This window comes from Channa argus, chromosome 9 (genome assembly GCF_033026475.1).
Source record: "Channa argus isolate prfri chromosome 9, Channa argus male v1.0, whole genome shotgun sequence".
NCBI classification, from domain to species: domain Eukaryota; kingdom Metazoa; phylum Chordata; class Actinopteri; order Anabantiformes; family Channidae; genus Channa; species Channa argus.
This window is the reverse complement of record NC_090205.1, coordinates 5,225,843-5,248,917: the sequence shown is the minus strand read 5'-3', so window position 1 is coordinate 5,248,917 and position 23,075 is coordinate 5,225,843. Positions and strand designations below refer to the sequence as shown.

Here is a 23,075-nt window from a genome sequence, read left to right as displayed (position 1 = left end):
CTACAGCTATGGCAAGTCCCTCCCACTCCTTTGTCTTGTCTTCTATGTCGCTTATTCCTCCCCCTGCTCACAAGTGTGCAGCTTTCTCTTTTTCACCTTCTTTCCTTACGGTAGTAAAATGATATTCTGTGCCCAGGTTTTCTTTTGGAAATCTACCTTTTTACCGCTACCCAAGTTCATTGGTCTTTAAGTCCAGGGGACAAGTTGTGCAGCTATTGTTCTGTAGCAAACATGTTTCTAAGACACTAATTTTATGACTGCATACTGTATGTACGGTTAAAAAATGTGTACACGTGGGAATTAGTAACATGAATTAGTAATACAAGTCCAATTTCACATAAAATATTTCCCATCAGTCACATAAATGTATAGTTCAATCCTGTACTGTGTTACAATTAAGGTTCATTAATGAGGACATCAATAGTACAGTTTACCTTTCCAACACATTATTGGATATTGATAAAATTCCCAGTGTCTTCTCAGAAATCTGAGATTTCTGATTTTTCTTTTCTTACCCAGATTCAGTCAGTCAATCAGGGTTTACAGTACACTGGTGTAACGGGAGTCAGGCTGGAGTATCTGAAGTGTAACAATGTGTTTGACAGATTTTCTGAACCAGGGGTAAAAAAACGCATAGATCAGAGGGTTTACACAGGAGTTAAAATACAAAAGCCAAATGGCTGCAGATCCGTTCTCTATAGCGTTATTGTCAGCTGCGACAGTGTAAAAATAATAAGGACTAGAGCACAACAGAAATACAAATACCACAACACCCAGAGTCCTGGCTGCTTTGTACTCAGATTTCTTAGGTTTCACCATTTCTGAACGCTTGAATGTCACAGCTGCAATGTGTGAGCGCATGGCACGAGCCTGAGACACAGCCACCACAAACAGTCTGACATATAAGAGTGTGATGACAATAAAGGGGCATAAGAATGTTACTACAAAATCAACATATACTTGAGCATATCTAATTGTAACTGTGTACTCTCCATAACAGAAATTATACTTGTGTTGTTCTTTGAGGAAGTCATTAAATATCCAGCTGCTGTGCACAGCAGAAAACAACCAGCACAGACAAATGCACAGCTGAACTCTTCTCACAGTGACTTTGGTGGAGTATAACATGGGGTCACAAATGGCCAAATAGCGGTCGACTGATATAAGCACCAGGTTTCCTACTGAAACACTGACTAAGTAGTAACTTAAAAAGAAATTCATAAGACATATAAAGTCACCCAAGAGCAAACAGCCTTGTGGGAGGATGATTTCACTTGGCATCTGTAGGAGTCCCACAAGAAAGTCTGCGACAGCCAGAGAGAGGACGAGGAGGTTGGTGGTTGTGTGGAGCTTCCTAAAAAAAAGAAAGAACATCAACATTAAACACGTAGTCACATGTAGCAGCTGTAAAAAGACAAGTTTTAGCTGCTACAAAACTGGGAGTCTAACAACATGCCAAAATACATTACAGTACTGAAGATGCATCTGCAAATTATCAGTCAAAGGCCTGAACATAACATTTTTCATATTCTCTAATTTTGTCACAGCGGGAAAAGGTTTTGGATATTCAGCAGCACGAGTCATAAAACACTGACAAACTATCTTCAGATCTAAATGTGACATTACATTTCTTAATCTAATTAAACAAAACTAAAATTTAGACCATGCAGACAAGTTCATACCTGCCGGAAGTGGGAGATAGAGATGATGACCAGCAGGTTAAGAACCACAGTTAGGACAGTGATGATGGACTGTAGACTGCAAATGAGTATGGCCTCGGACTGAGGAGGCACAGGAGGTCTGCAAGAGGTGTTGCGATGTGGAAAGCAGATTTCAGTTTGATTTAGTCTCTCCATCATCAGAGAGAGGGCACAATGCTGAGCTCCAATAGGTCTCTGGTCGAAACCGTGTGTCGCACAGCTGATTTATTCCTATCTTTACTCCTCTCCCATGGGCACGCTTTATCTACGGAGAAGGACAAAGCCAATGACTTTGTATTATGGCTCCTGGTGGTACCTAGCAATTTATTACAATAATAAATCAAAATGCAGGCAGCTCTGCAAATGTATAATATTTAGCTTAAATAATACAAACTTAGTAACGAGGTAAAAATACAGTCCTGCTCTTGACAGTTTGCATGAAGGTAAGAAAAAACATGAAGGCAAAGAGGGAGAAGCAAAAATCACTGGAAAAAGATGGCTGCCCAAAAGAGGTCTTAGAGCATGAGCAGCTAAAGAGCAAACACTGAGGACTAAAACATTTTCATATTTTTTCAAGATTTCCATAAAAAGATCACATATTTTCAGTGTTCATACATACATCCACATTAGTTCAAACTAAAGCAAGTTGCCAGGTTCAGGAGACCATATGTGGCAGAGTAGGAACTCGTCACATACATTACTGTCACACACTGACCTGGGCCTAAGAGGGTGGTAGATAGAACAGGTGGGACACTGGCCAACTTGAGGCTTTGTATAATCTTCCAAGAACATGTTGATGATTTCTAACTTTTCTGTCCCGTAGAGGGCATCAGTGTTTGCAGTCCAGTCCAGTCTGTTGTAAATGGTAAATGGTAGCTTATATAGTGCTTTTATCCAAAGCGCTTTACAATGTTGATTTCCATTCACACACACACACACTCACACACCGATGTCGGTGGCTGCCATGCAAGGTGCTCACCTGACCCAGTGGGAGCAAGTTGGGATTCAGTGATTTGCCCAAGGACACTTCGACATGTAGCTGGGAGCAGGGATCGAACCACTGACCCTGTGGTCCATGGATGACTGCCTTACCAACTGAGCTACAGCTGCCTGAGCTATGGTCCAACTGCAGTCCCAGGTACTCAAAAGTCCTGACCAACTCCACGTTGACCTCCTCAATGGAGATGTGTTGTAGAGGGAGCCCTGGTTTCTGGAAGTCCACCAGCAGCTCCTTGTTCTTGGAGATGTTTAGCTCCATATGGAGCAAAGGCTTCCACCAGGCTCCTGTATTCCCCCCTCCGTTCCACCCTGACCTACCCTACAATTGTTGTGTCATCTGAGAACTTTTGCACGTGACATAACCTGGAGTTCTAGCATAAGTCCAAAGTGTGCGGGGTAAAAAGGGCAGAAAAGACCAGTCCCAGAGGTGCAACCCTTAAGCTTTACATACTGTGGTCCCCCCTTGAGGTAGTCCATATTCCAGGCTGCCTAATGAGTCCACCCCCATCTTTGCCAGCACATCTCTCAGTAGGAGGAGCTGGATGGTTGTAAAGGTGCTGAAATGAAAATAAATAAAAAAATAAACCAATCCTTAAACCCTTGTTTAAAAGAAAATGGCATCATCCACACCCACTCTCTCCCAATATGCAAAATGCAGCAGGTCCAGAGGGTGGCAGACCTGAGGTCTGAGAAAACTGAACTGCCATTGCAGAGTCTTCATGACATGGGATGTCAAGGCAACTGGCATGTAGTCTTTCAGCTCCTTAGGGTGGACATACTTAGGAACTACAATGACATAGGATATCTTCCACAGGACAGGTACCTGCACAAGCCGCAGGCTCAGGTTATATATACACATGCTTGAGGACCACATTCAGTTGGACAGCACATGCTTTGAGCAATCTAGGTCACACCTTGTCCGAGCCAGCTGCTTTCCTTGGAAGGAATCTCAGTTCCTTCCTGATCTGTGGTAGAGATGGGGAGTGAGGGGGTGCCACTGTCCATGCCACCATCCCAGGGGAATGAAGTAACTGTTGCTGGTTTAAATTATGTGGGGGAGGGATTTGCTATGTAAGGTGTTAATATATATATATATATACATATATACATATATACATATATATATATATACATATACATATATATATATATATATATATATATATATATATATATATACATATATATATATATATATATATATATATATATATATATATATATATATATACACACACACACACACACACACACACACATATATATATATATATATACACACACACACACATACATACAGGTGAGCAAATACTTTTGGCAATATACAGTACATATATATATGTACTGTTTATTCAGGCATGTCTACCTGAAATGGGAGATATGGATGATGACCAGCACAGCAAGAACTACAGTCAGATTGAAACAAGAGAATGAAAATCAGCATGGTCTCAGAGCGAGGACTCGTCCTCCTGCAAATGTTAAGTTGCACAGAATAGAGTTAGTTTTATTTTCAGAGAAGAGGCTGCTGGACTCTGAAAGGATTTTGAATCTAATATCATGTCACACAGCTCTTTTATCCTATTTCTCCCTGCATACTGGGAGCGAGCATGAGTCTGGTGCTTGTGCTCTATAGGTGGTGCTTTATAGGCTGCTGCTGTATGTTTTTGACTCCTGGCCAGTTTTGATTACTGATTGTTAAAACCTGTTGAATGAGAATAACACGACCTGTGGTCGTGAGATGCAAGGACAGTGAGAATGTGTGCTTGCAGAGATGCAAAGACACGGAGGTAGACACAGAGTGTGTGCTCAGTGTTTTAACCAGACAAAATAGTGAAATACAGTAAAAAGGAGAATTGTGACTTTTGCTGTGAACAACAGTGATCACATTTCAAGAGCAATGTATGCAAAAAAACATGACTTAAAAATAGGTGGTGGATGCAGCAGGTTGCCTGAGCTGTGGCCACCTGACTTTAACGTATAATTAAGACAGTCCCAGAGCTCTGGAAAAGGAAAACCTTCATAGAATACAGCAGGGGGGACGTTTAACCCAACCACCCATTTTGAGCTGCCATATGTAGTATTTGAGGGGCAGGTGTGTTGAATGAAGTGGACTCTCACAATTAAGGTAGGATACTTGTGGGACATCCATGGACACGCCTATTCATTTTCTAATAACCCAGCTCTGACTTTCAGAGTCACCTGTTTTGGACTTACAATTAGTCCATACATTTACAAGCTCCTCAGTCAGAGGTTCTTTATGAGACTGAATATAGTTCTTGACAGGTGTTTCTGGTTGCTTGATGTGTGTGAATGTTTTAGTACTTTTGACTTGGCCTTTTTCTGACTAAGCAAGACTATTCGAGTCTGCTTGTGCGTGTATTGCCTCATCCCATTTGCCCACCTTCTCATTATCTTTGTCTCTTACAGACACCTTATCTTATAACACGGAATTTCAAAGAAAAAAGGGGTCTCTCAAAAGATAACTTATGTTAGTGAACATCCGAAAGAGTTTGGAGTAGATGTATGTAAACGACTTTGATAATCTATGGACTTGAGGTTGACATTTATTTTTTTTATAAAAAAATAAATAAATAATGATAATCTTGACTGCATCTCGATGGATTGTGGGGAGTTTGGAGCAGATGTTCATGGTACCAGTGTACTGTACTAAGTTTGACCTCCTAATGTTTCATCTAGCCCCAGCACTTCACTTTGTCTAGTAGGACACAGAAACAACTGGTAAGAAACATGACACTAATATCACATGACTGAGATGTGAGCATGGGGGCATACGGGGACATTTTTTATGGAAATCAACACCATATTTTTGTTTTGTTAAAATGCCCTGACATGATAATGAACATTATTTTGACTGTTATATTTGCTCTCTGTGAATAAATACATTTTCTAGCTTGGATTCTATATGTCTATGTAAGATCTACAAATACATGTAGAGATGTATATGCTTTAAAATGTGACAATCTTTGTTTTTTAATGGATAATATTATAGGTTTATCATACTGTAAAATGTTAAAAAGACTTTTCAGGCCCACTTTGCTGTGCTTTATACACCAAATGCAGGCAGATAATGAATGGAATTTGCACAGGCCTTGCACCACAATGATTATATATGCAGTTTGATTATTCACACTAGTCTGGAATAATTAAATAAATGGTCTGCAGAAGTAGAAGGATTCATAGCATCTAGTTTCGGTCATTAAGTCCTGATATTGCTGTATTTTATTACACTCTTGTAGATTCAAGTTTAGTATTGTAAAGAATTCTCATTACATGTATATTCTTATGTACACTCCCTTTCTGTCCCTCACTCATTCTCACACACAGTTAATGAGCAAAAGCATAACTCCGTATGGGTACATTTGAAATATACCTGGAAAAATGACTTCTCTTAGGTTATATGGCCAACTATTGTAGTAAACCTAATTTTATGCATATTCACAAAAAAGTCACATGCAATGATTCAATCATAGCACCTCTCTACAGTATATTTAATTCACAGGAATCAGGCTGCAGGATCTGAAGCGTAACAATGTGTTTCACAGATTTTCTGAACCAGGGGTAAACACAGGCATAGATTAAAGGGTTTAAACAGGAGTTACAATACACCAGCCAATATTGCATGGTTGCTGTTAAGGACCATGTGGATTTAGTCATAATACCAACCGTGATGACACAAAATGGACTGTAGCACAAGACAAATACAACTACTACAACACCAAGAGTCCTGGCTGCTTTGATCTCAGACTTTTTAGGTTTCGCACCCTGAGAACACTGGAGTGAAACAGCTGCAATGTCCGAGCGCATAGCACGAGCCTGAGACACGGCCACCACGAATACCCTCATATACAATACTACAATGACAGTGATGGGGCCTAAAAAGATACCAGCTGTATAAATCGCAGCATCAGTCACTTTCAGTTCAATCACACACTCTCCATAACATAAATCATACTTGTCTTGTTGTCTGAAAACATCCCTCAATATCCAGCTGGTGTGCACAGCAGAAAATAACCAACACAGGCAAATAGAGACTTGAAGTCTCTTTGGCGTGACTTTAGTGGAGTAAAGCATGGGGTCACAAATGGCCACATAGCGGTCAACTGATATGAGCACCATGTTTCCTACGGAAACACTGATTAAAAAGCCCCCTACTAAAAAATTCACAGCACACAGGAAGTCACCCAGGATCCAGCAGCCTTGGTAGAGGAGGATTTCAGTTGGCATCTGCAGGAGACCCACAAGGAAATCTGTGACAGCTAGAGAAAAGACGAGGAGGTTGGTGGTTGTGTGGAGCTGCCTGAAGTGGGAGATAGAGATGATGACCAGCAGGTTGAGAACCACAGTTAGGACACTGATGAAGGTCAGTAGACTGGAAAAGAGCACAGAGCGAGGACGCATTGTCTTGGTGCAGGATGTGTTGAGCGGTGGAAAGCAAAGTTCAGCTTCTTCCATGATCATTTTCGGAGAGAGTGGTGAGGAGGTTGAGGTGTGACGGCTTTCTGGTCAAAGCTCTTTGTCACACAGCTGATTTATTGCCATCCTGTTTTCCCTCCCATTTACAGATTTCATACAGGCAAAAGCCACGTCACACCCCTGCTCCTCATACTCAAAATAAAAAATATTGATAATGAAAAAAAAAAAAAAAATGAAAAAAAGTGGGCTTTTTAATTCAGCACATTTATAAAATGAAATTAAATAATGCTTCGTGGAGTTTTCTAACTGATAACCAAAAAGCGGATTCTTACTGGAAAAATTGTTTTCACTAAGCTATTGACTTTATACATTTTTTTTACATGTAGGTGGAAACATTGCTCACGTCTTTGGGTCAGTGATTTTAACAAGGTTGCTTTTGCTGTTGACAAACTAAAAATGACAGGTGGACAACTGACACCGGCTAACTCTTAAATTGAAATAATAGACCATAAATATCTAGTCAGAGATAGCTATTCATAGATGATCAAATAATTTGGATACAGACTCGGCCTTTGTGGCTGTGGCTGCACATGTGTCATGCTGTCTTCAGAGGGAGAGATAATACATGGACCACATATTATGAGACAGTTATATTAATTTCTACATTACCAGCTCTGCTATAGTTGCACATTAATAGGTCATTTCTAAGCCCATTTTATAACACTCTTTAGTATTACTACATTATTTTTGTGCAGTAGCTACTTCAGTTTGCTCTCATTAATAATATCCCCATAGTAGGAATAGAATGTTGTAGCTTCAGTTGTAGTTAAAGACAATGAAATCACTTTAAACTCTTTTAAATACATTTTTTAAAAAGCGGTTCTTATCGTTCTATGTGCTGCCCTTTCACGTCAAAACACACTCAGTTAAAAGTGAATTTGAAGACCAGGAAAACTTTTAAAGTTCCGGTCATTATACGCACACACCTCATTTATTAAACTGACATACTGCAGTGCATTTCACAGCAGACAGTCACAATCACCATTTCAAACTTTGTTTTACATTGATGAAGTAAGCTACACGTCTGAAATGCTGTTCTTAGAACTTGATCTGTAAGAAAAAGGCAAGCTATAGGCCTACAATCGAAAGGCCAATTATGTTTACTTTAGGGCCATTTATTTTTTAATAAATTTACTCAACCCAAGTTCAGAGACGGCAGCTGTAGCTCAGTTGGTAAGGCAGTCGTCCACGGACCACAGGGTCAGTGGTTCGGTCCCAGCTATATGTTGAAGTGTCTCTGGGCAAGACACTGGACCTCCAACGGCCGTTTCCCATCCCCAGCTGCACAGTGCCGGTCCAAGCCCGGTAGAACTGTGGAGGGTTGCGTCAGGAAGGGCATCCGGCGTAAAAACTGTGCTAAATCAACATGTGAGCAATAGTCTGCTTTGATGACCCTGGACTTATGGGATAAGCTGAAGGGTAGAAGTTTTTTGTCCTAAGTTCCGAACTTGAGCTCAATACACTAAACGTCCAATGGACTGTTCTGAGTTTTCTGAACTTCTACTTTAAAGTGCAGAGACCAGGCTTGATTTCCATCTGTTTGAGCATCCTCTGAGTTTTATATTATATCATTACATGTATTCTGTATGACCTCATGTGATCTGATGACTTCCATAATTCCAGAATAGTTCTGCTTTACTTCATTCTAAGCAGATGTCTTATCAGCTAGAATAAAAGGTGTTTTCAGCAACGTAATACTTTATGCACAATTAATACAAATGTTATTACATCAGAATTTTGTTTAATTATGTAACGTAAACTTGACAATGTAAACTTATCTACCAATGTAATTTTGGTTATTTTACTTTTTTATATACTCCTTGATTATTTTTTGCTACATTTGATGGTGAAAATTTGTGCCAACTGAATGTTCATTATTATGATGTTAGAGTCATGTTAAGTTGCACCCCCCTACATGTAATTTCAGTGTAAGAGGATGCAAACTTAACCCTAAACCTACCATATAATAATACACATTAAATGAACTTCTGTTTGAGCTTAATGTGCATTAAACAATATGCTGCTGAAAAAAAAAAAATACTTTTTGCCAACTTAAAATAGGGGAATACAATGTTTTGCACTCAAATGCAAACATGTTTTGTTGTGCAGAACTGTATGGATTAGAAACTGTTTCCTGTCATAAAAAATGTTTTTTTTTTTACAGTTTTTAAGTGAACAAATCTTGTTAATGCAGGTGCAATATATTGATGGTGACCTAATGAATGATATTGCTCAGCTGCTTTCTATTTTATTGATTATCATATTTCACTAAGACTTACAAATACTAATGAAATTTTATCTAAATTATGTTGTTTAATAAAAATGTTCAAAGGCTAATATACATATATATTTATCTGGAGCCGCCAACAGTGATGCAAACCTTTTTGTTGAAATAATAAAACTTTTCTGTCACTGCCTCCCGGGTGTTGTGTTGCCATGAAAACATTTTCATCATTTTCCTGGGAAATCTAAAGCGATATTACAGAGAATTTACCTGTGCAAGCAAAAAAAGCAATGAATGACAGCATCAGGTGGTCTGACAAAGAGAAAGTGATGAAAATAATTTGCCAATTTGTCTTAATTGTCCTGTCCTTCAGATATGTAAATAAAGTACTAAAGGGAGTAAAGTATAAATTTCCTTAACACACACGAAAACAAGTGTCTTTACAGTATATTGGCATCGGAGGAATCAGGCTGCAGGATCTGAAGTGTAACAATGTGTTTCACAGATTTTCTGAACCAGGGGTAAACACAGGCATAGATTAAAGGGTTTAAACAGGAGTTACAATACACCAGCCAATATTGCATGGTTGCTGCTGGGCCCCATGTCGAACTGTTCATAATACCAACTGTGATGACACAAAATGAACTGTAGCACAAGACAAATACAACTACTACAACACCAAGAGTCCTGGCTGCTTTGATCTCAGACTTTTTAGGTTTCGCACCCTGAGAACACTGGAGTGAAACAGCTGCAATGTCCGAGCGCATAGCACGAGCCTGAGACACGGCCACCACGAATACCCTCATATACAATACTACAATGACAGTGATGGGGCCTAAAAAGATACCAGCTGTATAAATCGCAGCATCAGTCACTTTCAGTTCAATCACACACTCTCCATAACATAAATCATACTTGTCTTGTTGTCTGAAAACATCCCTCAATATCCAGCTGGTGTGCACAGCAGAAAATAACCAACACAGGCAAATAGAGACTTGAAGTCTCTTTGGCGTGACTTTAGTGGAGTAAAGCATGGGGTCACAAATGGCCACATAGCGGTCAACTGATATGAGCACCATGTTTCCTACGGAAACACTGATTAAAAAGCCCCCTACTAAAAAATTCACAGCACACAGGAAGTCACCCAGGATCCAGCAGCCTTGGTAGAGGAGGATTTCAGTTGGCATCTGCAGGAGACCCACAAGGAAATCTGTGACAGCTAGAGAAAAGACGAGGAGGTTGGTGGTAGTGTGGAGCTGCCTGAAATGGGGGAAAAAAATAAACACTGAATATGTAGTTAATAAAAGCATATGAGTAGTTATAATACTGGTTATACTGGAAGTATACACAATGCATAAATACAGCATAAATGTGCACTAATCAAATGAAAAAAAAAAAAAAAAGTGTTCTGCTTTAGATTCATTATTCAGGACAAAATCAGTGCATGTGCAGCAGCATGTGTGATGTAACATGTAAAGAACTATAAATAAACCAATGGCAAATATTATAACCTGCAAATGTTTACAGTAGCAAATTAAACTGTGATATTGCCTTTGTTCACTGTAACCACAAAATAATCATTATTGGGAATATGCAGAGAAGTTTATCTCTGCCTGAAGTGGGAGATAGAGATGATGACCAGCAGGTTGAGAACCACAGTTAGGACACTGATGAAGGTCAGTAGACTGGAAAAGAGCACAGAGCGAGGACGCATTGTCTTGGTGCAGGATGTGTTGAGCGGTGGAAAGCAAAGTTCAGCTTCTTCCATGATCATTTTCGGAGAGAGTGGTGAGGAGGTTGAGGTGTGACGGCTTTCTGGTCAAAGCTCTTTGTCACGCAGCTGATTTATTGCCATCCTGTTTTCCCTCCCATTTACAGATTTCATACAGGCAAAAGCCACGTCACACCCCTGCTCCTCATACTCAAAACAAACAAAAGAAGAGAGCTATACGCTAACTTACTGGAGAAAAAAAATGTGCTTCTGATTTTGGTTTTTTCCTAATAATAATATTTAAAAAAAAAAAAAAATGCTGATTCTTACAGGAATCATTTTGTCAAAGTTATTTATAATTATAGGATTTCATTATATACATGTGAATGGAAACATAGCTCGTGTGGTTGGGGCACTGAACCTTTACAACCTTGCTTTTGTTGGAATTTTTGATCTTGTTGATAAACTTAATAACAGGTAGTTACAGCAGTAAGGTGGACAACTGACTCTGGTCAATTTTTATTAGATTAAAACAATAGTCTATAAAGCTCAACATACTCAGAAATTGCTTTTCATAAATGAACAAATAATTCAGATCTGGCATTATTGGTAAGCATTTATGGGCCAGGATGGCCTTTGAAGCATGTGAACAAATGCGTGATCACCATAACACAACTGGTCAGCGAAGCACGGTGCCTTATAAATGCAATAGCCATCTGATCCTGCTGGCATTTAGGGATTTGATTAATAATTGCAATTGATTTACTCAAGGTGTAAAAATGTCTGGCTGCATGGAATCATCCTGTGCTCTGCCACATGTGCCTGCTGTCTTCAGAGGGAGAAACCAGTCGTATTTTCCATATAGAATGTGGATCACAAATTGTGTCAATTATATTAAGTTATACATTTACATGAACCACTCTGCTGGAGTTGCACATTAATAGATCATTTTAAGCCTAGTTATAAAAATTATAAATCATTTCTGTGCAGTTGGTACTTCAGTTTGACCTCATTGATAAATAACCCACTGGTGCCAATGGAATGATGTTGCTTCAGCAGTAGTTAAGTGCAGTAAAAACTAAGAACTCGCTTTACAACGCTTAAAAATAAAGAAGTTTTTATCGTTTTACGTATATGTGCTATCCTTCACATCAAAATACACACTTTGTCAAAAGTGAATTTGAACCTCAGAAAAACTGTTGAAACTCTGGTCATTATAAGCATATGAGTCAGTCATGAGCCCCATTCAGAACCTCATTTTACCATAATGAAGTATTCTACATGAAATGTGTTTAGTTAAAACAAAACTCTTATTTTTGGTAGCACATATAAAAGTTACCAATAATTTCACCTTAAAGGTGTAATTAATCAAAAGTTGTAAAACTGAAATTGTGCCAACAAATGAAGCTTGTTTCTCACTTGTACAGAAGTAATTAAGTCCTGGCGCCTCTCAATCTTAACCTGTGATTCATCTCAACCACAGAAAATTCTGATGTTATGTTATGTTGGGGCAAAACAGGAAAACAAATTGCAGTGTTTATTATATTATAATTAGTTACATTTATAGTGATTTTTTAAAATAAACTTACTAAACCCAAGATCACAACTTTGGCTCAATTCACTAAAAGTCCAATGTATTTTTTTGAGTTTCTCAAATTCTATTTTTCAGTCTTGAGGTCTTGCTCACGTAGATTGACCCGAGTTTTGCATTATATCATTACATGATTTCTGTACGACTGATTCATGCGCCAGATGACATAACTCAAGAACAGCTCTGCTGCACTTTAAACTGAGCAGAGATCAAATCAGCAAGAATCCAGCTGAGTCGAGAGTTTACACCTTTTTGAAATGGCAAAAAGAGTGAAACACAAAGTTCTCATCAACATCATAGACATTCAGCTATGACAAATCTTATTAAATCAGATATTAAAGCTAGTTTTTAATTAATGTAGTAAGGGAGATGCAATCTTTTACTATAACCTCTTTTATACACTCCATGACAATTTTGTTACTTCTGATAATGAAAGAACATTTAATAAGTACAATAGGCATAGTGTTAAATTTGTATCCCCCTACAAGCAATTTCATTGTCAGTGGATGCTACCTTAACTCTAAACTTAACAGAATATACGCAAGTACTCAAACAAAGCCATGAATTAGAGCATCAGGTGGTCTGATGCAGTAATCAGTCATAGAACAATTTGCCAATATTGGTCCTAATTTTCTTGTCTTTCAGATGAATAAATACAGAGTGTGAAGACAATGCAAATAATTAATTTTCCTTAACAAACATGAGTTTCTCTACAGTATATTGGCATCGGAGGAATCAGGCTGCAGGATCTGAAGCGTAACAATGTGTTTCACAGATTTTCTGAACCAGGGGTAAACAAAGGCATAGATTAAAGGGTTTAAACAGGAGTTACAATACACCAGCCAATATTGCATGGTTGCTGTTAAGGACCATGTCGATTTAGTCATAATACCAACAGTGACAACATAAAATGGACTGTAACACAAAACAAACACAACTACCACAACGCCAAGAGTCCTGGCTGCTTTGAGCTCAGACTTTTTAGCTTTTAGATTCTCTGAATTCTGGAGTGTGACAGCTGCAACACAGGAGCGCATGGCACGAGCCTGAGACACAGCCACCACAAATACTTTCACATACAGAACTATGATGAGAGTAAATGGGCCAAAAAAGGTCACGGTAGCATCAAAAGCTACTTCAGTCAATTGAAATTCAACTACACACTCTCCGTAACAAAAGTCATACTTGTGCTCTTGTTTGAAGAGGTCTCTCAACATCCAACTGCTGTGCACAGCAGAAAATAACCAACACAGGCAAATGCAGAGCTGAACTCTTTTCACAGTGACTTTAGTGGAATACAACATGGGGTCACAAATGGCCACATAGCGGTCAACGGATATGAGCACCATGTTTCCTACTGAAACACTGGTTAAGAAGCCAGCAAGAAAGAAATTCACAACACACAGAAAGTCACCTAGGATCCAGCAGCCTTGGTAGAGGATTATTTCAGTTGGCATCAGCAGGAGACCCACAAGAAAATCTGTGACAGCCAGAGAAAAGACGAGGAGGTTGGTGGTTGTGTGGAGCTGCCTGAAATTAGAGAAAAGGAAGAATGTCAGTGCTGAACAAATCTAGTGTAAAATAAAAATATAGTTTTAAACATTTGTCTTATTTATCATACTGGGAGCATTATTTGTCCTCTAACAATGGCCACATATATCCCAGTATCACAGATGCAAAAACATTTGCAAACAACTAATATGCAATAATTAAAAGTTTAAACAAGAAATGTATGTCCTATGCTCAATTTAAGTCATGTAGGACAAGGTTTGTCTGCAGTGGTTAGGAAAAAAAAAGTCAAAATGTTTTATCCACCATCTGTTACAAATGTGATATTTCATTTCTTAACAGTAACTAAGAATAAACTAGGTGGTGCAGAGAAGCTTATCTCTGCCTGAAGTGGGAGACAGAGATGATGACCAGCAGGTTAAGAACCACTGTTAGGACAGTCAGGAAGGACAGCAGGATAGTAAAGAGCATGGAAGGAGAATGCATTGTCTTGCTGCAGGAGGTGTTGAGTTGAGGAAAACAGAGTCCGGCTTCTTCCATGATCATTATCAGAGAGAATGTTGAGTTCTGACAGCTTTCTAATAAAAATTCTCTTCCCTCTCACAATGCTGATTTATCACCATCCTTCTTTCCCTCCCATATGCAAATTACATCTCTGAAGAGAGTTCAGTACCACATATTGTGGCAGACTGAAACAAAGATTTCTGTCTCTCTCCCCCGCAATTGTGTGACTATAGTGTTAACCAGCATAAATGAAACGGCAGATACAGTAGATCTGAAGTATCTATGTGGATATTAAGGGTTTAGGGTGTTTTCATACTTAGTCCCTTTCAGCTCCAAAACAGAGAGGATCAGTTATAAACATTACAAGCAAACTGAGACCCATCTGAAGCAAACCAAATCCCTACTGTATTTTTTGTTTTAATTAATGGTACACATTTTCAAAGCAATTAGCCAAACAAACCATGACTCTTTAACTGCATTTGGTCATTTATTACACCCACAAAGCAATTATGTGATAAGTTGCTGTATCATGATGTAAAGTGCACAAATCAATGTTTAACGTTTACTGGAAGCACAGGCTTTAGCATTTTACTAGGTGCAGTGCCTTGCAAAAGTATTTATACCCCTTGAACCTTTGCACGTTTTGTCACATTACAACCACAAATAAACTCACAATAAAATGCCTTTACATGCGAAAGACCAACACAAAGAGGCACATAATTGTGAAGTGAAAGGAAAATAACTTTACAAATAAATATCTGCAAAGTGTGGCGTGCGTTTGTATTCAACCCCCTTTACTCGGATTCCACTAATTAAAAACAGTGGAACCATTTGCCTTCAGAAGTCACCTAATTAGTAAGTCGAGTCCAGAGATCCACAGCTCAGGTGGGAGAATCTGTCTACAGGAAAACTATTACTCATGCACTCACCAAATCTGGCCTTTATGGAAGAGCAGCAAGAACAAAGCCATTGTTAAAAGAAAACCATAAGAAATCCCATTTAAAGTTTGTGACAAGCCACGTGGGGGACACAGCAAATATGTGGAAGAAAGTGCTCAAGTCTCAGAGGAGACCAAAATGTAACTTTTGGACCTAAATGCAAAAGGCTATGTGTGGTGGAAAACTGCACATCACCCTGAACACACCATCCCCAGCAGGACAACAACCCTAAACGTACAGCCAGAGCTACAGAAGAAATGGTTAAGATCACAGCATCTTCATGTGTTGGAATGGCCCAGTCAAAGTCCAGATTAGAATCCAATCCAATTGAGAATCTGCGGCAAGACTTGAAAATCACTGTTCACAGACGCTCCCCTTCCAATCTGACTGAGCTTGAGCTATTTTGCAAAAAAGAATGGGCAAAAGTTTCACTCCCTAGATGTGCAAAGCTGGTAGAGACAAACTCCAAAAAGACTTGCACCTATTATTGCAGCAAAAGATGGTTCTACAAAGTAGAAATTAACTCAGGGGCTCAGGCCACATGTTTCAGATATTTCTTTGTGAAAAATGTCAGAATAAGCTGAGGCAATCTCATGCTCGTTTTCAAACTTTTCTTGCAACTTCTGACAAGCCGTCTTGGTTGCCCCAGATCTCAGTGGTAATTTGGTAAACGGCCACTTATAAAGCCCTTTTATCATCCATTTACACACAGGCACTCACAAGCCCAGCAGGGTGCTCACCTGGGGTTCAGTGTCTTGCCCAAGGACACTTCGACATGTAGCCGCAGGGATTGAACCACTGACCCTGTGGTCGTCCACGGGCAACTACCTTGCCAACTGAGCTAAAGCCGCAGTCTCTCTAATTTACCACGGATAGCATCCTGCCTGACAGCTGAAGGGCTTCTACCCTGGGTCAGCCGACGAGAGGGTGCAACTTTGGGATGGCAAACAGAAGTGATTTCCCACCTGCTCTTTTACCAGCTTTTCACAACTCTGCTCATTAAACATTTGTACAGTGCGCGCGCACACGCTACATGCCGCAGCGTTAGCATTTAGCTGTAGTTAGCTAACAGAGCGGGGCAACTACGACTTAAACACGTCAAAGCCAACAACTGGGGCCCGGCGGTTCAGTGGTAGACCAATGGGCTGGAATGCAAAAGCCGCCGTTGCCGGTCCCGAGCCCGGACAAAAATGGTAGGGTTGCAGCAGGAAGGGCGTCGGGCGAAGACCCCTGCTTAAAGGAACAAGCCGAACGCCGCTGAACAGCTAACGCTAACTCACCACAATACTTTAGCCACACATCCGCTGCAGTTTAACTTACATCCGGATTTACAACTTAACCTGCTCCACTCAAAGAACACGACATACATCTACTTACTCCTGCCTGACTTGTATTAACCTTTAACGGAGTCCTGTTCAACACACCTGCCGCCCTTTTGTGCTCCGCACCAATCGCGACACGGAAGACGCGAAGCGTCCGCGTGCGGGGCGCCATAACCGCTACCTGCGCGTGAGGCGTTTATATGTCCTTCTGTAATGTGGGGTTACACATTATAACTTCCCTTAGAGTGAAACATGTTAGAGAGAACGTATGATGGGGAAAAAAAAAAGTTTGGTATCTCTTGCCTGGGAAAAACTTTATATGCCCAGGCCTTGACTTAAGCAATATGATAATAAAATAAGTTAATTTATGTTCTGTTTAAGATGGGAGGCTTGTGGGTTTGCTGTCCTGCTGCATCATCAAGCTTCATCTGAGTCTCAGTGAACTTAACATTAGCCTCTAGAATATAAATCTGCAGAATCCACAATGCCCAACACCATGTCATATTCTTAATCATGACCAGGCTTCATTTAATAGAAAAAGTATAACTTATAGTAATTTAACAATAAATATTGTATTTGATTTTTGTTAAATCTACAAAAATTGAAGAGTCTACAGATTCCGTCCTCATGATTCACCAAATACTGTATAAATCTACTGTAGGTCATTATTGCATCATAGCATAGATGCAATTGGTTTTTTTTTTGTTTGTTTTTTTGGAAGGGGTGTAGGGGGGGAGGAGGAGGGAGGAGCACGATAAAGCAACTTTATGACCGTGAACGGAGGTCAGAGAGCTGTCAGAGCTCCACAGAATCATTATGGAGCCTCTGCAGGGAGCTGAACTCTGCTTTCCACTGCTCCTCAACATCTCCTGCAGGAAGCCACTGCAGCACCATGCAGAGACAACAGTCATTTACATCGTGCTTTCTTGCATCTCTGTGATTACTGTTGCTCTCAACCTGCTAGTCATCATCTCGATCTCCCACTTCAGGCATAAAGCTTTTTAACTTCATTTTTTTACCGATGGCCAATCTGGATATGTTTATTTTATTTGACTTGTGATACTGTTGGGAAGGAAAATAATTTCCACATAAATGCTACATACAATAATGATATTCTGTTGTTCTAGGCAGCTCCACACCCCCACCAACCTGCTCCTCCTGTCTCTGGCTGTCTCAGACTTCCTCGTGGGTCTCCTGCTGATGCCGGTTCGAATCCACCTTTTAGAGGGCTGTTGGTTTTTGGGGAGCTTGATATGTGGACTCTTTTACTATGCCTCATTTGCCCTTACCTCCGCCTCGGTCGGAAACATGGTGCTGATATCTGCTGACAGATATGTTGCCATTTGTGACCCTTTATGTTACTCCACTAAAGTCACATCAAAAAGAGTTAAATTGTGCATCTGCCTGTGTTGGGCCTGCTCCGTTTTCTATAATGGTGTGATACTGAACGAATTCCTGTTATATCCAGATACATATAATTCTTGTTATGGAGAGTGTGTTGTTATAATTAACTTCATAACAGGAGCTGTAGATGTCATATTAACATTTATTGGCCCCATCACTGTCATCATAGTTCTGTATATGAGAGTCTTTGTGGTGGCTGTGTCTCAGGCTCGAGCCATGAGGTCTCACATTGCTGCTGTCTCACTCCAGGGTTCAGTTGGTGGAATCTCTAAGAAATCTGAGAGAAAAGCAGCTAAAACTCTTGGTGTTGTCGTGGTCGTGTTTTTAATATGTTTCTGTCCTTATTTCTATCCCTCCCTTGCAGGCCAAGACATGTCAACCAGTGTGGCGTTTTCAGTTTTTGGAGTCTGGCTGCTTTATTGTAACTCCTGTTTAAATCCACTCATTTATGCCTTCTTTTACCCGTGGTTTAGAAAATCTATTAAACGTATTCTTACACTTCAAATACTGGAACACGACTCCTGTGATGCCAACATACTCTAGCAGTGTCTGTACTGTGTTTAAACAGACATAAAACTTTAATGTTGCCTTGCTTTATACAAGTACTGTTTAATCCTACTATAATCAAAGTGAAATATGTAGCCAGGAAATTGAAAGTGCTGTTTGCAGAAAAAAATCTGGGTGTTAATGTCACAATAAATGTCCAAGTTTCTGAATCATTTTTTATTTTTTGATACTACTGATTATATCCAGATAATCAATAACAAGATTGTTGATCAGTGAGCATACTTCATTTATGTCTCTCTGATGACTCTTGTTCACTCATTAGGAAAATAGCATGTTAAACTGTTACAAACAACTGTATTGCTTCATGCTCATGCACTTTCATATCGTGATATGAAAGTATCACATCCTGATATGAAAGTAGGTGGAGTCCCCCCTGAGACTGGCAACCATCACTTAGGCAGTCAGTACTCCGGACGTACAAGTAAATGAATAACATTAAACTCCCATTTCAATTACCTATATTAAAATATCTCTCTACTTCTAGCTGAAAAACTGCCTCCAGATGACATCACTTGGAGGAACCTTCAGTTCCGATTATGTCATCTTGTTGCTTGCACTATAGAGTTTGTCAACCTGCTTTTCTTAGAGCTCCCCCAGGTGATATCAGCTGAAACCCTTAATAATGAAAAACATCTTGAGTTTTTCAGGTAGAAGCAGAAACATATTTTAATTTAGGGAATTCAGAGGGAAGTTTGTTAACACAAAAACTAAATTCATAGAAAGAAAGTTGGAAATTGGTGAAGTTGCCCTTTGATGTGAAAATGTGCGATAGTTGTGTAGAAATGTGATGCATATAATATGACTTGATGTAGTAAATTGAGTTTTAATAAAGACGTATATTTAGTAAATGCACAATAATTTCACCCACGTATTTAATAAACACAAACAAATAGTCTACAGTAAATTATAAATATGAATAGAGATTTGTTTGTTAAATTAGTTTATACTAAATGTATTGTTCTATATTATTACTTTATTATATTAGCTTAAAATTTTCTATACTATTACAAAACACATTTTAATTTTTTTCCTTTTTGACTAAACTTCAATGACTTATTTAATACATTTTACTCATATTTAGGGAGTAAAATGTATTTACTCGATGTACATCGAGGTATATTATAAATCTATTCAATTATATTACGCTTTACTTTGTTGCCACAATGTTTTAAGTAAATAATTATAAAATTTTTAGAGTGTACGTTGCAAAGTATTGAGAGCCGTTCAGTGACGTATTCAGCTTGGTGGGTCTCCATGCATCAACTTTGCAGTTGGGAGGGGAGAAAGGATAGGAATAAATCAGCCGTGTGATAACGAGTCTGGACCAGAAAGTCAACATCCTCTTTGCTCTGTCCAGTAATGGAGACTCTGGAAGAAGCTGAACTCTGCCTTCCACAACTCAACTCCTCCTGCAGAAAGACAATACGTCCTCCCTCCGAGGCTGTACTCATTTCCAGTCTGCAGTCCATCGTCGCCATCCTTACTGTGGTTCTTAACCTGCTGGTCATCATCTCTATCTCCCACTTCAGGCAGTTATTAACTTGTCTGCATGGCTTAAAACAATTACTTCTTTGGTTGCAGTTAAATGCAAAGATAAAAAATAAAATAAAAAAGCATTTTCATTAAGAGAAAGAATGTTTTAAAACTATGTAACTATTTTCTACATCTGTTACTTGGCACTTGTTGCTGCCAATTTCCTGTATGACATGATTAGAGCATAGGAAACAGGTTTTCTTATTTAAGCCTTTGATTAGTGCATACAATTTATTTCAAAGTACAATTGCATCTGGAATACTGTGCTATGTTTCTGCATGTTGTTAGAGGTCCATAATATCATAAGTGATAAAACTCTTCTTTTTACAACAACTACATGTGACAAACTGTTTGCTTGTGTTCTACCGTTGCAGGCAGCTCCACACAACCACCAACTTCCTTGTCCTCTCACTGGCTGTTGCAGACTTTCTTGTGGGTTTGGTGCAGATGCCGGTTGAAATCATCCTTTACCACAGCTGTTGGCTTCTGGGTGACTTTATATGTGCTGTGAATTTCTTTTGTGGTTACTTCTTAATCAGTGTTTCCGTAGGAAACCTGGTGCTCATATCAGTCGACCGCTACGTGGCCATTTGTGACCCCATGTTATATTGCACAAAAGTCACTGCGAAAAAAGTTCAGCTCTGTATTTGTCTGTGTTGGTTATTTTCTGCTGTGCACAGCAGCTGGATATTAACAGACTTCCTCAGAACACAGAACACCTATGATTTCTGTTATGGCGAGTGCATAGTTGCAGTTACATATGCTCAAGTAGCTGTTGATCTTGTTTTTACCTTTTTAGGCCCTTTCATTGTCATCACACTTTTGTACATCAGGGTATTTGTGGTGGCTGTGTCTCAGGCTCGTGCCATTGCAGCTGTTACACTCCAGCGTTCAGAGACTGTGAAGCCTAAGAAATCGGAGCTCAAAGCAGCCAGGACTCTTGGTGTTGTCGTATTTGTATTTCTGTTGTGCTCTTGTCCTTATTATATTTTCACTGTTGCAACTGAAATCAACTCAATAGTGGGGACATCTGCAGCAATTTGGCTGTTGTACTGTAACTCCTGTGTAAACCCTGTGATCTATACCTTTTTTTATCCGTGGTTTAGAAAATCTACTAAACACATCATTACACTACAGATACTGCAGCCTGACTCCTGTGATATCAACTTACTGTACTTTAGAGAGACCCCGTGATCAACTGAACTTACATGTCCTAGGTTTAGGACAATTAAAAAAGTATGGAAAAACAATTTCATGCTAACTGACCTCAAGCATTTCTATTCTCATTGTGTTTGATTGTATAGTTGGGCTTTCAGCTGCTTCATTATGAGGGGATGCAAACTTAACCCAAAAGCTAACATATTAATAATAATGCACATTTGGCCAAGACAAACATTCTTTCATCAACAATAGAAATTGTGTACAATGTAAAAAGAGATTATGTAAAAAAGTTATAGCACAAAAGTTTGCATCCCCCTTGATAAATGAGTTAAAAATCAATTCGATTAATTTCATAAAGAAAAATTTGTACCAGTCCAATGTGCTATTTTTTTTTGCTACTTAAAATAACGGGGATGCAAACACTTGCACTCTTGTGTACATGCATTGTATGTACTTTGTTATCTTATTTTGTTGTGTCATTAAAATGACTGCAAATGGAAAAGCAATTTCAAGACTTTTCATGGCAATAAAAAGAACTGTATCCACTAGGTCACTGGGGATTTGGAAATTCTGTTAATTTTAGGAATATAAGTGAAGAAATGTAGCTGTTTTGTTATATCAGAAGTATGTGAAACTTAATACCAGCACGTCCTCCGATGAAAATATGGTGCTGTGAATTTTACCAAGTACATTAAAATTCATCCTGTTCTTTTATTACATTGGAGAAAGAAACAAACAGTAGTGAAACAATTGTTAAAAAAAATGGTTGATACAGTAACATTACTTACAATGGCGCCAAAATGGAGCCTTGGTCGTGGTTTTTTTTTTTTTTTTTTGGCTCTAAACATCTCACAGTGTTAGGTGCAGGCTTTAAATAAAGATGGTTAGGATTAAGTAATTATGTTGAGTCTAAAGGGCAAAAAAACAACAACACAAAACTGAACAGAATTGTAGTATGAACCAGTTAATTTACCATTTTTTGTAAACAATGAATATTCAGATCACATATTAACTATCCATTCAAGGATGCAACAAATTTTCAGGGTAAAAACTAGTGCAAATAACCACTGAAAGAAAAGAACTGACACAGTACATCACAGCTTACTTCTTATGAGGCCTCAGGTTGCAGACCAATTAGAGGGCTCATTCTGACCTTTGTCCACCAAATCATTAAAACCACCAGGTGCTTTTAATGTTGTGGCTGATCAGTGTATGCTCATGAGACTAATTACAGGAAACAGGTGTCTGTGGCAGAGCTTAGCATGAGTGAGATCACTGTGTTTGAGTGGGTGTCGAGCAGTCACCTGGAGCAGGTAGAGTAATGTGGAAACATAGAGGAAAGGCCAGGACACACACTAAAAGCTGGTTTATAAACCTTTATTCAGAGAACGCTTTGTGGCCTCAGGAGGAGTTGGACA

At 39.1% G+C, this 23,075-nt stretch overlaps 6 protein-coding genes across 6 annotated transcripts; 2 read left to right on the top strand and 4 right to left on the bottom strand.

The window, feature by feature from the left end:
• Positions 1 to 375: 375 nt before the first annotated feature.
• LOC137132966 (trace amine-associated receptor 13c-like) lies at positions 376 to 1,955 on the bottom strand. The gene is made up of 3 exons (XM_067516006.1): positions 1,683 to 1,955; positions 1,105 to 1,350; positions 376 to 870 (listed from the first exon to the last, which is right to left on the bottom strand). The coding sequence occupies exons 1-3, from the start codon at positions 1,857 to 1,859 to the stop codon at positions 541 to 543; spliced, it is 753 nt and encodes a 250-aa protein (XP_067372107.1). The 5' UTR covers positions 1,860 to 1,955; the 3' UTR covers positions 376 to 540.
• A 4,242-nt stretch (positions 1,956 to 6,197) lies between these two features.
• LOC137133332 (trace amine-associated receptor 13c-like) lies at positions 6,198 to 7,172 on the bottom strand. The gene has a single exon (XM_067516840.1). The coding sequence runs from the start codon at positions 7,170 to 7,172 to the stop codon at positions 6,198 to 6,200; it is 975 nt and encodes a 324-aa protein (XP_067372941.1).
• Positions 7,173 to 9,857: 2,685 nt separating this feature from the next.
• LOC137132965 (trace amine-associated receptor 13c-like) lies at positions 9,858 to 11,191 on the bottom strand. Its single transcript, XM_067516005.1, has 2 exons — positions 11,031 to 11,191; positions 9,858 to 10,677 (listed from the first exon to the last, which is right to left on the bottom strand). The coding sequence occupies exons 1-2, from the start codon at positions 11,189 to 11,191 to the stop codon at positions 9,858 to 9,860; spliced, it is 981 nt and encodes a 326-aa protein (XP_067372106.1).
• Positions 11,192 to 13,429: 2,238 nt separating this feature from the next.
• LOC137132964 (trace amine-associated receptor 13c-like) lies at positions 13,430 to 17,164 on the bottom strand. The gene is made up of 3 exons (XM_067516003.1): positions 17,095 to 17,164; positions 16,411 to 16,474; positions 13,430 to 14,249 (listed from the first exon to the last, which is right to left on the bottom strand). Exons 1-3 carry the CDS (start codon positions 17,162 to 17,164, stop codon positions 13,430 to 13,432), a joined length of 954 nt encoding a protein of 317 aa, XP_067372104.1.
• A 644-nt stretch (positions 17,165 to 17,808) lies between these two features.
• On the top strand, positions 17,809 to 18,939 carry LOC137133342 (trace amine-associated receptor 13c-like). The gene is made up of 2 exons (XM_067516865.1): positions 17,809 to 17,981; positions 18,120 to 18,939. The coding sequence occupies exons 1-2, from the start codon at positions 17,809 to 17,811 to the stop codon at positions 18,937 to 18,939; spliced, it is 993 nt and encodes a 330-aa protein (XP_067372966.1).
• Positions 18,940 to 20,322: 1,383 nt separating this feature from the next.
• LOC137132963 (trace amine-associated receptor 13c-like) lies at positions 20,323 to 21,690 on the top strand. Its single transcript, XM_067516002.1, has 2 exons — positions 20,323 to 20,492; positions 20,871 to 21,690. The coding sequence occupies exons 1-2, from the start codon at positions 20,323 to 20,325 to the stop codon at positions 21,688 to 21,690; spliced, it is 990 nt and encodes a 329-aa protein (XP_067372103.1).
• The last annotated feature ends 1,385 nt before the right edge of the window (positions 21,691 to 23,075 follow it).